Source organism: Malania oleifera, chromosome 9 (assembly GCF_029873635.1).
Source record: "Malania oleifera isolate guangnan ecotype guangnan chromosome 9, ASM2987363v1, whole genome shotgun sequence".
In the NCBI taxonomy this organism is placed as follows: Eukaryota; Viridiplantae; Streptophyta; class Magnoliopsida; order Santalales; family Ximeniaceae; genus Malania; species Malania oleifera.
In genome coordinates, this window is record NC_080425.1 from 56,090,740 (window position 1) to 56,106,120 (window position 15,381).

At 35.9% G+C, this 15,381-nt stretch overlaps 1 protein-coding gene across 1 annotated transcript in view; it reads right to left on the bottom strand.

Moving 5' to 3' along the window:
- The window catches only part of LOC131164597 (asparagine--tRNA ligase, chloroplastic/mitochondrial), a 39,929-nt gene that overhangs the window by 8,982 nt on the left and 15,566 nt on the right, over window positions 1-15,381 (bottom strand). Inside the window, exons 6-14 of the mRNA XM_058121898.1 lie at window positions 8,222-8,302; window positions 7,332-7,409; window positions 7,135-7,203; window positions 6,916-6,990; window positions 6,729-6,812; window positions 6,521-6,607; window positions 2,308-2,403; window positions 2,158-2,232; window positions 1,679-1,805 (exon numbers count right to left, since the gene is read on the bottom strand). Coding sequence (XP_057977881.1) covers window positions 1,679-1,805; window positions 2,158-2,232; window positions 2,308-2,403; window positions 6,521-6,607; window positions 6,729-6,812; window positions 6,916-6,990; window positions 7,135-7,203; window positions 7,332-7,409; window positions 8,222-8,302 — 772 coding nt within the window. The remainder of the gene's footprint in view (window positions 1-1,678; window positions 1,806-2,157; window positions 2,233-2,307; window positions 2,404-6,520; window positions 6,608-6,728; window positions 6,813-6,915; window positions 6,991-7,134; window positions 7,204-7,331; window positions 7,410-8,221; window positions 8,303-15,381) is intronic.

Sequence of the window (15,381 nt, forward strand, 5' to 3'; positions counted from 1 at the left end):
AATAGAGAAATGATTTAGCTTGACACAACCTTTTCAATCTTTCCTAGACCGGACAAAACTAATAAATATCCATTTATCTGAACCGAATCCGACTCGCTTAAACAACCAATCCGCACATTAAATGAGTCAAATATGGTTTTAAAATTTTTTATCCACCTTTAAACAAGTCGGTTGGCAGATTTCAAGTTTTATCCAATGGATATCCGGCAATCCATTAACTAATGTTGCCCATAGATAATTTCATACGTTGATGCTTATTAGCATCAACCAATCAGTAGAAGCCCAATTGACCAAGGCCCAAACCTACGCTCCCAACTCTCGCACTAGCACTACTATATGTGCCTTTGGGTCTGTCCCAAGTCCCCCCTTAAACTCAAGCCCAAAACCCCAATTCTTGTGATCAAAACAAAAGCCTTAATTCATGATCGTAAGAAACAAATAAATATATATAATTTTATGATTGGTTATTAAAGGTTTAATAATTTAACAATTTATAATTTTATAATAACTTCAGTTATTATGTTACAAAATAAATTGTTCATCAAATAGTTAAAAAATTTATACTTAGGATAGGAATGACGGATTATCCACCACGGATTATCTTATCCGAACCACCATAAATCCATCACTTGATTGATTCGGATATGGATTGCAATTTTCTTACCGGATAATCCGCATAATCTGCCATGGATTATCCGACCCGATCCGTTTTGCTAGAGGTCTAATCTTTCCCATGAATTGCCAGTCATCTTCTCTCCTTTTATATTGAATATAATCTCATCTTATAGATATGAACAACTTGTAGAATCCGCTCTCCTATCCATCTCGTCAAATCATTATTATACATTTCTCTGGCTTTATCTCCTTATTTAGCAAGCTTTGTTCTACTGAAGTTGAAACAAGACATTGTGGGCGTTTAGCTCCATTCTACAAAGCTTCTTTTGTCATCATATTTTTCCACATTGAAGCAGTTACCAGCAACCTTTGCTGTATTTTATTTCAAGCAATTTCATTGAACATGTTGCCAATGAGACTGCAACTATAATACCCCTTAGTACAACCGCAAGGGCAAACCACATTGTAATGGGAAAAGGTACAAGATAAAATTGAAGAAATAGAAGCAAATTAAAGCAACCACAAGACAAGAAATTTATGTGGTTTGGCACTGAGTTTATATTATCTAATATTTCAAACCTGAAGGGTTTTCATACGAATTTCTTGTAGATGAATTTTGCATAAATTTGTAGATTATGCAATCCTAAAGATCATAATCATGGCTGACTAGCTCGGCATTTGGATGAATAGTTTTCCACCCCTCAACCCGATCTCTCACATGCACACAAATTTCTATTAATAAATTTACATGCATTCATAAAATCCATTAATTTTGGTATCTATTTTAAGCTGCTGACCTTTCCAACAGCACAAGTTTATGTGCAAAACTCTAGTGCAGTATATCATCATCTAAGACACATTTTAAAGAGATTAACATTATTAATTAAAGGTTATTTAGTACTGCAAAAAGAAAAAGGGTGCATCCCAATTTCTGGAGAGAGAGAGAGCACCATGCCCCACAATCTAGCAGCCAAACGCAACACATATAATATTGTACACAAATTAATGAAGGCTAATAATGAAGTATAAACGAGGAAATTTAACAAGAAGAAGGCTCCCTAACCTGATCCATAACGACGCAGATCAAGATACCACCAATAGCTTTCCCTGTTAAGCTTCAAGTCATCCAAACGAATTTCCAAATGTTCAAGGCGTTCTTCTCTTTGGCTTCCACCAATAATCTCGCCAACCTGATAAAATAAAAGTATAACTGGTATTTGTAACACTTGGGATAAGTGTTGTTCAGTTGCTAACAACACAGGCAACATCTGGGCACATGCATTCACTATTTCCATTTAGTGGCCAAAATTGGAGGAAAAGAAAGATAACTTTTGAATAACATACCATGTAATTGCAGACATCAAACTTTTAAAATGCTTTAATGCTATTGAAACTTTAATTTATCTAGACTCATATTTTTTAAACCAAGAGACTACTATGCAAATATATATATATATATATATATATATATATATTTGCATAATTAAACTTAAATGAAAACAATCAAGAAAAAAAAAATGAAATAGTAAATCTTATGACTACCCTGGGAACCAGCACATCCATGGCAGCCACAGTCTTCTCATCATCATTTTGCCGCATATAGAAAGCCTTGATCTCCTGAAATTTTTGAGAACCATCTTAGTCCCAATCATAGTCACACCCACACCATATGACAAGGACGAGGAGCCTTGCCTTTGGATAGTCTCTGATTATTACAGGGCATCCACCAAAGGCCTGTTCAGTTATGTAACGTTCATGCTCACTCTGCAAATCACATCCCCACTTCACCTACACAATGCAGAGACAACAAATACATAAAAAAAAAAAAAAAAATGCTTTGAGCACATTCTTGTCCTGTTTTTTAGGGGGAAGAGAAATCTAGAAATTAGTGGCATATATGCATGACTAAAAAAATTACAAAATAAAATAAAAACTAATTAAAAGAATGATGCAATTGAGAGAAGGTACAGCAGTGCAAATAAAATGCTCTACTGAAAGAGGAGAAAATCCAAAAACAGAAAGCCAACAAAGCATGTATATAGTCTAAAAGAATATATTTCATATTCAAACTAACGTTGAACATTGGAGACAGTCTTACAAGAAAGAAGCATGATTCAGAATAGAAGAAAAACATATATTGAGATAAATATACATATGACCATGACATCAAATATGTTGAAAAGGCAAAAAAAGATTGGCATTAGTGTTCCACAAAAGGTAGTAATTTGAGTGATGGCAATATGAATTATAAAGATTAGCATATGAAAAAAGGCTCAACCATATAAATATTTTGGGAAAAACACTCACCTCCCTTGAGGTTTGGCAAAAAGACAGAGACCTCCCCTGAAATTTTAAAAATGTCATAGACCTCCCCAAGGTTTGCCAAAAAACTGCAAACCTCATCTCAAAAAGCTTGTATTTTTGCGAAATACAAGGAGAGATATGTGTCTTTGTGCTCAGGGGAGGCTTCTGAAATTCTTAAAACCTCAAGGGAGGTCCCTGGAATTTTCGAAACCTTAGGGGAGATCATTGTCCTTTTGCCAAACCTCAAGAGAGGTCAGTGTCTTTTGCCCAAATATTTTTCCTCCATTCTACATGATCTAGCACAATACCTCAAAAAGTTGGAGTGTTGCCAAATCTTTTCTTACTACCTCGGTCCAAGACTCCAAACTATAGTATGGGTCTGCCCTCCCCCTCATACAACCTCTAGCATCAACTAAATCACTCTTTCACACTATAATGTTATTGGTCTACATTGCAAGTTAAAACCATTTTAGCCTCCCTTCTTTGTACTCTACAAGTGTTATGCATCGCTTTAAATGGATGAGAGAGAGAGAGAGAGAGAGAGAGAGAGAGAGAGAGAGAGAAGCTACACTCCATAATATCCATAGGGCATAACATCTCATCCAAAATTACACTATAAAGAAGTTCCATGCAACGTTGACAATGACAGTGGACTAGATGGTTGTGCATCTATGGCATGATATTAAGCGGAAGAAGCTTTTCTGATATCAAACAAAGCCAACCTTTCATGAATCTTTTAGTACAGAAAAGAATCATGAAAACATCTGCAAGAAACAATCTTTCAGAACTAATTTTCCAGGCTTTGCAAACCAGCATGCCTGGGAATATGAGGTGTCCCAGACACCAATAAGACATCAAAATTCCTCAAGTTCTATAATTCAGAGGTTTCAATGGTAAGCAGACAGCCACTGAAGTCCTTCCAAAACAGGATTTGATTTTGAAATATGTACAGCAAACCATCATGTCAGTATGACAGCATGAAGAGAGTGCAAAGAACATGCACAGAGGTTTCTGACCATCATCCTGAAAAAAACAGATGCCAATCCCAGCACCCAGCTTGAGGTCATTCCAAGTATCAAAGTTCCAATAAGACTCCATGATAATTTTCCCATGCAATGAGAAGAAACATACGAAGCCAGAGTTATGACCTTGAACTGCATTGTCATGTCTCAGAGACTTATAGGTGATCAGGGGGTTTGGTGGGGTAAGGGACATCCTAGGTTCAATCCTTGAAACCAAAAAAATTATAAAATTTTTCACAAGGCAAAGTCTCGAGATCAAATTTCAATAACAGTCCATCTTATACTACTCATCTCAAACCACCAGCAATTGGCATCAGAAGACTCAAGTCCTGAACATGTTAAATGTCTACCAGAATTCCTTTCATAAAGAAATCATACAAACTCATTTTGACAGCAATGAATTAGAGCAACAATTTAAACATAGAAGGGACCAGGGCTATGCAATTCGAAAGGTACTTTGGTTTCAAACTTGAAATTTATCTGACAAGGGCACTCATTTTGCCTCCACCACATTGGACACCTAATAATTATGAAGAAAATAAATATATATATATATATATATATATATATACACATAAAATTATCCACTTCTATACGATTGTAGATGCCGTTTCAATATTTTGGGTGTCAGACAGGTCAATTTTTTGAGCCACCTCATGTGACAGGCCCATACACACATCAATACAGAGATTTATCATTCTGCATTAATAAGTAAGTTAGGAGGAGCAAGGAGAAGCTTGATGAAAAGGAATCCAGAATCTGTGAACCCTGACATCCAAAATAACAAGTAGGCAATTGAAATGGGAAGAATAACAAGCAGGAAATTGAAACAGCTGTAGACAAATGAGATAACAGAAAAAGATACATTATTTTCCACTCCAATAGAACATCATGTGACCATTGCCAGGAGACAAAGTTCATTTGTACTTTGAATGCCTAACAGAACTAATTACAGGCTGTTTCCCATAAGCCACCATACTAAAGCTAATAGAAATACTTCCCTACAAGTGAGACTTTGTCATACGACAAAATCTCACTTTTTTTCATGGACTTCAGTAATTTACTAAGAAAAAACAGACTTGAAAGCAATATGCCCTGTAGGTTTATCTATGGTAATCCAGCGTTGAGTGGTCATGTCATCATTCATGTGCCTCAGGAAGGAAGAATGTCTCTAGGGATCGTAGCAGTTCAAAAAGATTAGGTTTACACAAAACTGATTGTCTGAACCTGTATCTTGTATTTTTCGATAGTGCAAACTGACCCTGAACCATAAACTGATGGTTCAATTGAAAAAATAAGAGCCAGTTTACCAGTTCCTTTCGGTTTTTAGCCTATTTCAATTATTTTTAATAAGTAAATTTAATACATTAGGCTTATCACTGTTCATAGAACAGAGAGCTAGGCCTAAAAGGAGCCAGCCCAGTAGCAAATCTAGAGTTAGCTACAGCCCATTTGTTTGAAGTACAATTGATGCATGGTTGGCTTTCATAAGAGGAAGAGGCCTCACAATCTTGAATGGAGTTGATGTGGGGCAAAGAAATATCAGAGTGTTGCAGTGTTGCATGCACAAAACCAACAAAATGGGAGAAGGAGATCCTCCTCCTTGTTCATTGTCTCGCATCGTTTTGAGAGAGGGGGGGGGAACTCTTTAACTACAAAATGCTTCCATCTCCCCTTTAAAACAAAAGGATTAAAAGCCTAAACTTTTATAAAATGCAGCATAATGCTTCCATCTCCCCTTTAAAACAAATGGATTATAAACCTAAGCTTTAATAAAATGCGGCATAACAGAAATTTTCTATGTCAATCTTTTTAAAACTAAAAGAAAAAAAAAAACAAATAATTTCAAATCCAAGTATTAGTTTTTTCTTAAATATAATTTGGTTTTTCTGTTTTCTCAGTTCGGTTTGCTAGTACAACTGCAACCAAAACAAAAATTGGTTTAAAAAAATTTAAAAACTGAAGCCAAAAATCGTTGAAAAACCAAATTGAAATGTGAAATGGCTTGGTTCCAGTCTATTTTTCTGTATTTTGTTAATTTTTGTACACCCCTAATGTTTTCTAAGACTATCTAAAACAGTCCAGTAGCAATGCTAAAAAATACCACAAACAAAATGCCAACCATGAAGCTATCATTACAAGCAAATTAACCCACCATGATAATGGTGCCAATTTAACAGTTGCTATTTTGAGGGTAATACGTATATTGGCTAACATTCTAACAAAATGGCATATACTGTATTAGCACAAATATTGCTCTAACAGCCAAATGAGAAGGTCCCCTATACAAACTTGGATCAAAATACTAACTAAAAATATTAACTGTGATAAAGCTAAAACATCAGAAGCATGATCCAGACACATGCATATGTAAATGCACTCAATTACAATAGAAAATGAGATATTTGAAAGAACACCACCTAGACATCTTTGGGTAACAAGAATCATATCCTAGAGCAGATCCTTTGGAAAATATCAATAACTCCACATAATAAAATGAAAGCATACTAAAGTTACAAGTTACAAGCAATAACTGCAGCAAAAGTCTGCACAGTGGTAGCAAGAAAAACATGAATTACCGGGAATTCAAAATTCTTATTTGCTCTAAGAAGAAGTTCAATTGCATCAGTGTAGGTCAACTGCACAAAGTCTTTCTCGGCCACATTCTGCATATCAGACAAAGAATCTCTGAAATCCTAGAACATCCATATATTTCTTGGAGAAAAAAAATTGAAAAACTCGTTACAGTACAAGAAGTATTAAGTAAGTCACAGTGAGAGCTCATACAGTCAATCGATTGACAATCCCTTTCTCTATCCAAGTATTGAAAAAGTCCATGTCTTCCTTGCAATTTTCGAGAATGTGTTTTACCTTCCACAAACAAAATATATGTTATTAAAATAATGAAACAACATGCATAACCCTTGCTTAAATGTAAGAATATTATGAACAACAGATACGGATGATAACATACTACATACTGGAGATAGGCAGTTGCACAGGCCATGTCATCATCCAAATCAGCAAAAGCAAGTTCTGGCTCAATCATCTTAAATAGACCCAAAAAAAAGGTGAATTAAAATATATTCAGCTAATTAGCCAGAACAAGTGAATATCATATATCAAATATCAGATGACAACAAATAAATTGTTTGAGCACAATGCAACATAAAATTTTAACAGAGATCATTACCCAAAATTCAGCTAAATGTCTAGAAGTGTTTGAATTTTCTGCTCGAAATGTCGGACCAAATGTATACACCTGGAAAAAGTAAATAATATTGTCAAGGAAAAATTTAAAAGTGATGATTAAGCATAAGTCACAGCACCATAGGTTTTATTGACAACTTAACGGTAAAATGAAAATGAGCATGGGAAGAAAAGATATACATCAGATAGAGCAGTAGCATATGTTTCAGCATTGAGTTGGCCTGAGACAGTCAAGAATGCCGGTCTACCAAAAAAATCCTGATGCATGAAACGAGGAAATGAAATTACATCAACAGTGATTAACAGCATCAACTACTTGCTATTAGCCTTTCGCAGACATTAATCAAGAAAGTTCTAGCAATGAAAAAAGGAAGTCCATCAGCATATGGGTATTTCTTAGGATAGCAGCAGATCTAGAGATCGCTAAATGGGATGACAAAAGTGATAATGTTTTTCTTTGGGAAGACCAAGAAATAATTTTTATAGGAGGTTTTCAGTGAAAAAATAGTTGAACTACAAAAGAAGTTTTCTAATTCTATAAAAACTTCGGGGGGACCAAGGCTACCATCGATGCCCTTCTGGACCATCCCAGTAAAGGAATTTCAAGCTGTTAAGGACTCCCAAGCAGCACATATCTGATTTGAACCGACAATCTCCAATTAACAGAATGCTGCTGAGTTGAGCATTACCACTCTCCTATGTTGCAAGGACTCTGGATTATTATGCTTTCAAAAGTTTTTCTACATGGGATTTATCTGCTTTCAAAAATTCTTTATTATTTTTAAGCACGTATAAAAGTACCCATACAAATATAATGTCATGTCAAGTTGAAATAAATTCTCTGCTTTGAAGCAAACGGTCAGCATATCAGTGCCACCCCCTCCCAGCGTCAGCACTTTCACCATCCTCTCCCCCCCCCCCCCCCAAACCCCCATTCACCATGCTCTCCAACCACCCAAAAGATTTCCCAAACATCTTCTCTAATTCGTTTCCAAAACAACAGTTAAAAACTTGAGATTCTAGATGCAATTAGATGGTAGAGATAGAAATCTAATCAACATTTGACACACCTGTGACCAGTCAATGAAACCATCTTTCGTTTCTGGAACGGCCTTAGCTGTAGAATCTGTGGCTTCTCGGGAGCTTGGAATCTGTAAAGGCATAAGGGAGAAAGAAACCATCAAATGCACTTGCAATATAACACCACATTAAGACAACTTGTGAAATCGCTGAAATATTACTTTCACTGTTGAAATCATAAGCATCTGTATGAAAGAGTGTGTGTTATGTAATATATTATGCATCTCAAACGAGACACTAATTAGCATCATAAATCAAAAAATAGATGCAATCCAAGGACTAGTTAAATTAGAGGGGAAATTTTCTAGTGAACCACGACGTCACATCCTCAAACAAGGGATAAACCACAATAACCCAAACCAATTCATAATATTCAACTCTGTATAAAATCTCTCAAATCACATATTAGTAGGCTTAATATGCTTGGTAATCAAGAGAATAAAATAAGGAAACCTAAAAAAACTAAAACGCTACTTTCCTAATACATAGATACAGAAAATCTTCTAATTTATGACCTAATAAAAATAACATTAGAAAATATCACGAAAATAGAAACAAAAAATTACAAATATAGCTTTAAATTGAGTATTTGATCCCATATGCCTCAATCATGCTTATGTGAGACCTCTTATTAGTCCCCATCATTCTCCCTCGATTGGAGAAAATTCAGCCTTAACTCGAATATTTGAAGGATAAAGAATAAAAGAATCAAGCAAACTTTTGGATAAATTACATGATCCGCAAGCTTCAAAAATCGATATGAATTCAAGTGGCCAAAAACATTGAAGACAAATATATCAACAATGATAAATTCAGTGCAGTTATATACAATCTCAATCACATCTTCAGCCTTAAATTCAATAGATTCACCCTCTACGGATGACTTATTCTTCACATTCTCCACACTTAATCTTCACATTTTCCACCTCCTCACATCCCATCATGCATCCTTTGCTTATACATCAATTTTGACACATCTTTTATGCCTTTGACCCCGTTGCTAGTACAACTCATCACAACTTGGATTTCAACACTTGCTTGCTAAACATCTCTATAGATCTCTCCTCCAATTCATCATGTTCTTTTTGTTAACCATGTTGTTAGCTGTAACAATATCTAACTGACCAAATACATGCATCCTTTCGGCTTAGACATCAATTTTGGCACATTCTTTTATGCCTTCGACCCTATTGCTAGTACAACTGATCACAACTTGAATTTCGACACTTGCTCACTAAACATCCTTGTAAACCTCTCCTCCACTGTCATTTCCATTTTTCAAACATGTTATCAGCTTAAACAATATCTTACTGACCAAATACACACTTAAAAGGACTCTTACCCATGGATCTATTCACAGAATTATTATGAGGAAACTCAACAACAGAGAGCATTAAGTCCCAATGGCTTTGTTTTTCTCCCACTCCACACCTAAATAGATCATCTAGACTACAATTCACAACCTCTAACCATCAATCTAGGGGTGGCACGGAGAAGGAATAAGCAAGTCCCACATATTTTCCCACGTGTCTTCCAAAAGTAGCTAGAAAACTTGATATCCCCACCAAACACTATGGATTTTGGAAAACCACACAATTTGACTAGAATTTGGGCTTAGACATCAATTTTGGCACATCTTTTATGCCTTTGACCCCGTTGCTAGTACAATTGATCACAACTCGAATTTCAACACTTGCTCACTAAACATATTTGTAGATCTCTCCTTCACTTTGTCATTTCCTTTCGGCTAACCATGTTGTCAACTCTAACAATATCTGACTAACCAAATACACACTTAAAAAAACTCTTACTCATGGATCTATTCATAGGATTATTATGAGGAAACTCAACAGCAGGTAGCATTAAGTCCAATGGCTCTGTTTTTCTCCCACTACGCACCTAAGTAGATCATCTAGACTACAATTCACAACCTCTGACCATCAATCTAGGGATGGCATGGAGAAGGAATAAGCGAATCCCACACATTTTCCCAAGCGTCTTCCAAAAGTAGCTAGGAAACTTGATATCCCCATCAAACACTATGGATTTTGGCAAACCACACAATCTGACTAGAATTTAGCCATATAAAAGGCATGAAGTCTTATTACACAAGAATATGGGATGAAATGTAACATCTCGGAAAACTTATCAACAGCATCACTTGTCATGGGTCTTAAAGGCAGTTTTCACTCATCTCTTGGTCCAATTACAATTTGTCAATATCAATTGCATAAGTCAATCTTCAAGTACCAACTAGAGCCAACTAGCATGTCAAGCATATCCTCAAGTCTACAAATAAGGAACCTATACTTGATGGCAATCTTATATATGGTTCTACTATTACAAACATGATTAAGATTCATCATTCTTTAGAGCTGAAAGGGCTAGCACTACACAAAGACTAATTCTATGTCTCACAAAGCTTTTCCAAGGAGTTAGCCTACCCATCCATTCAGTTCAACACGCTCCTTTGATTTCATTATAGAATAAGGCAAATTAAGCAATTGTGAACCTAGGACCACGTTGATGGCATGTTAAATATCCTGCATAGGCGATAGCACAAGAGGAAGCTCCAAGCACTACACCAAAGATCTTAACTGAAAAACCTTTACCTCTAGCAGAAACTCACATGGTAATTCAGTGACCTCAAGAGGAACTAATTAAGCTATAACAACTAAGAAACACTTGTTTTCTAAGCTCTCTCTACGAAAAACCCTATGATCTAGCAATTAGATACTTTTCTAAATAGGGACCTATAAGGGGCTAGCTTGTTCCTAAACGTAGGATCCTTAGGTGTGGGTTTATAAAGGTCAAAGTGATCTTCTTGTCCTTTTACCTAAATACATAAGTGTTCTCTCTACCATGATTAGGTACATCAGGATTATAAAACTACAGGCGCCCTTACAGGACATGGATCACATCCATCGGGAGTACATCACAAAACTCTATTTGTCTCCTATTTGGATGGTGCTAAAGTATGTGTAAATTGGAAGATCTAACTACGGCCATAGATCTCCCCCTTTATTTATAATATATGTCAAGTACACCACAATGACCATAATAGCCTCACTAACTCTTAGTTACTAATATAGGGAATACTACTAAGTCCCTAGTTGGAACATATAAAAAAAATACGTACTTATTATGAAAAGTACTTAAATTAAGTAATTGTGTCAATAAGTAGTGTTTGGTTTACACTTAAATAAGTACTAAATTCAAAAAAGTACTTTTACACACTACTTTTTTTTTTAGGATAATAAGTATTTTTTTGAAGAAGTATTTCTTTTTTAAAAAAAAATACTTATCTAAAAAAGTGCTCATAATAAGTAATCACATGCTACTTTTAGATGAGTACTTATTCCAAAAAAGTGCTTTTCTAAAAGTGGTTCCAAACAATCCTAAACAATAAATAACTAATAACACTCCCTCTAAAGTTGAGGCATCAATATCATGGGCTCCTAGCTTGTTACAAATAGATTTAACATCATCATCCCCTAAAGCTCTGGCTTTAGTGAATCAACAAATTGGTATTCACTATTCAGACTTCACATTAGTAGTTTCAATGAGCTTATATGCAAATTTCTCCCAAAACAAAGCGACAATCAACTTCGATATCCTTCATCCTCTCATGAAAGAATAGACTGGAGGTAGTGTAAATAGTAACCTAATTATCACACATCAATTCCATAGGTTGAAACTATGGAAAACCGAATTAATCCAACATGTTCTTTAGCCAAACCAATTCACATGCAATGTGTGCCCATGGCCCTACATTCAAACTCATGACTCGACCGGGCCACAACAATTCGTTTCTTACTTTTCCACGATACAAGGTTACCACCAAAAAACACACGGTAACATTTGTGGATCTCCTATCAAAGGGTGACCTAGCCCAATGTGCATTTGTATAAACCTAAATACAAGTGCGCCAATCTTGACACAAGGCATCTTCCAGATGCACCTTTGGGGTATCACAAGATGTAAATGATAACATCCCAGTAAATCATTTGAGGAAAATCAAGGAACTAGCTCACAACACTTGTTGCGAAAGATATATCTATTCATGTGATCATATGGTTTTAACTTCCCAACAAGTCACCATATCCAATGATAAATTATTGTTAGGATTCATAGATGTATAAGTAGGTTTGGATCGCAACAGCCTTGCTTTGTCTAAAAGATCTAGAAGATATGTCCTTTGTGACAATACAATCCCTATATGAGATCTGGACACTTCTATTCCAAGAAGTACTATAATGACCCAAATCTTTACATTGACACTTTGTCTGGAGAAACCGCTTTAGACTCTGAATACCTAATCATAACTGCATTGAACGTACCAAACAATGCATAGGAGATTGCTTTAGACTATATAAGGATTTTTTGAACAAACCAATATTGACTTCCCTTGAGTAACGAACCTAGGTGATTGCTCCATATAGACCTCCTCCTAAACATCACTATGTAGGAAAAATTCTTCACTTCTAACTTATGCCAAGGCCAATAAAATGTGGTGGCTAAGGAGATGAACAAATGAACCAAGACAAGTTTAGTGATAGGAAAATGTGTTAGAATAATCCAAACTACACACCCGCGAATCTTTAGCACAAAGTTGAGCCTTTAAATGAGCTACAAAACTATTAGGATTGACCTTCATAATAAACACCCCACGACAGCCAACCCAAATTTCTTAGGAGGAAGAGGTACCAATTCCCAAGTGTCATTATCTTGTATGCACACCATGCATCTCTTCAACCATTGAAATCTTGCCCCAAAATGAAATAAGGCTTTAGAGACAAATTTAGGAAGAAAAATAGAAGATTGATTACTAACAAAATGGTCAAACGAGGGTAGTATGAAATCATAGTAAATGAAATTGGAGATTAGGTGGTGGGTACACGCCATTTACCTTTTCAAAAAGCAATAGGAAAATCAAATCTTTGCAAGTGGGATCATCACATAAGAAAGCAAAGGCATAGCAATAGATGCAAGAGGAGGCTCTCCTCCCTTGAGTAGCTATTATGTATACCACGTGCAAATTAGAATGATCCAGTCATCTAGGCCACAAGGACTCAATCTAGATGAAGATGCAGGTGGATCAAAATTAGATAAAGATAGAGGTGAGCATACAATTGGCCAAATGCAATGTCTGGAGCATTATACCTATGCTCCCTTCCTATCAACAGATTTAAAGCAATTGCCTTAAACGGAATGAGCTGCATTTCTCAGTTGTGAATTCCACTGCCTTCCTGATTTCTTTGAACCATTTTCCAATCAACCTTGAAGCATCAATGTCACACTCAAAGACAAAAACCACAAGGATTGGCAGAGAAAAGGACTCATCAAGGTTCGAAGGGCTCAAGGAATTAGTACAGTAAGGTGTAGATTCAGAGAAGGTAACTTTGAAATGAACAATAAGGAGTAGTATAGTATGGTGTAGATTCAGAGAAGGTAACTTTGAAATGAACAATAATATCCCTTTTGAGCACATAAGTAGCCAAATTCCCTGAAAAATACATATTACACAAGGATTCAACTTATCCACCCTTAAAGTTAACAAATGAGCAAAGGACACACACCCGAATTTATGAAAAGGTAAACAAAAATAAAGAAGCATTCGAGAAGAGAAAAGAATAGGGTGTTTTACCACTTTGTTGATAAGAGAACACAAAACGAGCATGGCATCACTCCAAAACACTTTAGGGACATTCATTTGATAGTAGGGCACGAGTGACTTAAGGATACGTCTCTTTTTTTCCCCTCCACAACTCCATTTGTCATGGAGCGTGGACACAAGATGACTACTGAGTCATACCAAACTTAGTCACTAAAGTATTCCTCTGCATTTTTTACTATGGACATTCAAATCAAATTGTGAGTCTTTATTTCAAAACAACACAAAAGACATGAAATAATTGAAAACGGTCTTATATTAAATAAACCCAAATCATCCTGAGTGCTCACCGACAAAAGAAACAAAATATCAAAAATTGAACTATGACACAACTGGACTAGGATCCCAAATATGAAAATGGACTAACAAAAAAAGGGCTTACTACCTGTTTATTAACTCGGGAAGTAAATGGAACAAGGTGATGCTTTTGACAAGATTCACACTCAAGACTAGAAATAGAACTCAAAGTAGGAACTACTTATTTTAACTTGTTTAATGATGGATGACCAAGAAGACAATGGATTTGAAGAGACATAGCAGCAGTAGTACAGACAAAAGAAGGAAATAGTTACCCAAAGTAGTAAATTCCACCAACTTCATGTCCTTTGCAAATCATCTTCCTTGTTTTCAAATCTTGAATAACAACAAAAATAGGAAAGCATGTTACTGAACAATCATTGATTTCATGACCTTGCTAACTGACATAAGATTAAGGTAAACTAAGGAACGTACAAAATAGAAGAAAGAGAGACACAAAAGGTGGGATAATAGGGACTTTTCAGCAAGGGTGAGACGAGGTAAGCTTTATTTTGGAGGGTGGAAAAGAAAATGGTTACTCTTGTCATATGGTTAGTAGTGGTTGAATCTATTAACCTAAGTGCTAGTGGGAGAAATACTGGAAAGTAGGCAAGCAGTAAGCTCTAATGTTACCTATCTAAGCAAGAGATGCAGTAGGAAGATAAGCTTGTGGGATGCTTGATAATGCAAGAACTTTGAATACTCTTTCTCTGAACGTAACACTGCGTTGCTCCACACTTGCTCAACCTTAGTGATGGTTGCATTGGCGATGCGGGGCAATTTACCGTCAAGATTCCAATGCTCAATCATATAACATCCACATCCATAATGAGCATGATTGCCCTAGGGGCTCTTCCATGTCCATCCCTTTCAGCACTCAAACCACTCGGGAACTTCTACAACTACAACAATAAAAAGAAAACCAAGCCTTAAGTCCCACTAGGTGGAGTCCACTACATGAATCCTTTTTCGCCAATTTACACAATTGTGAGCAAATTACTTATAACAATTTTAAGATTATTAAATCCTTACTATGCCAAGTTATAGGTCTACCTCTACCCATCCTATCACCACTAACAATAACTAGCTCACTCCTCCTTACGAGTGCACTATTTGTCTTACAGTGCACATGCCCAAACCATGTGAGCCGCCCCTCCTTCATCTTTTGCAGATGTTATA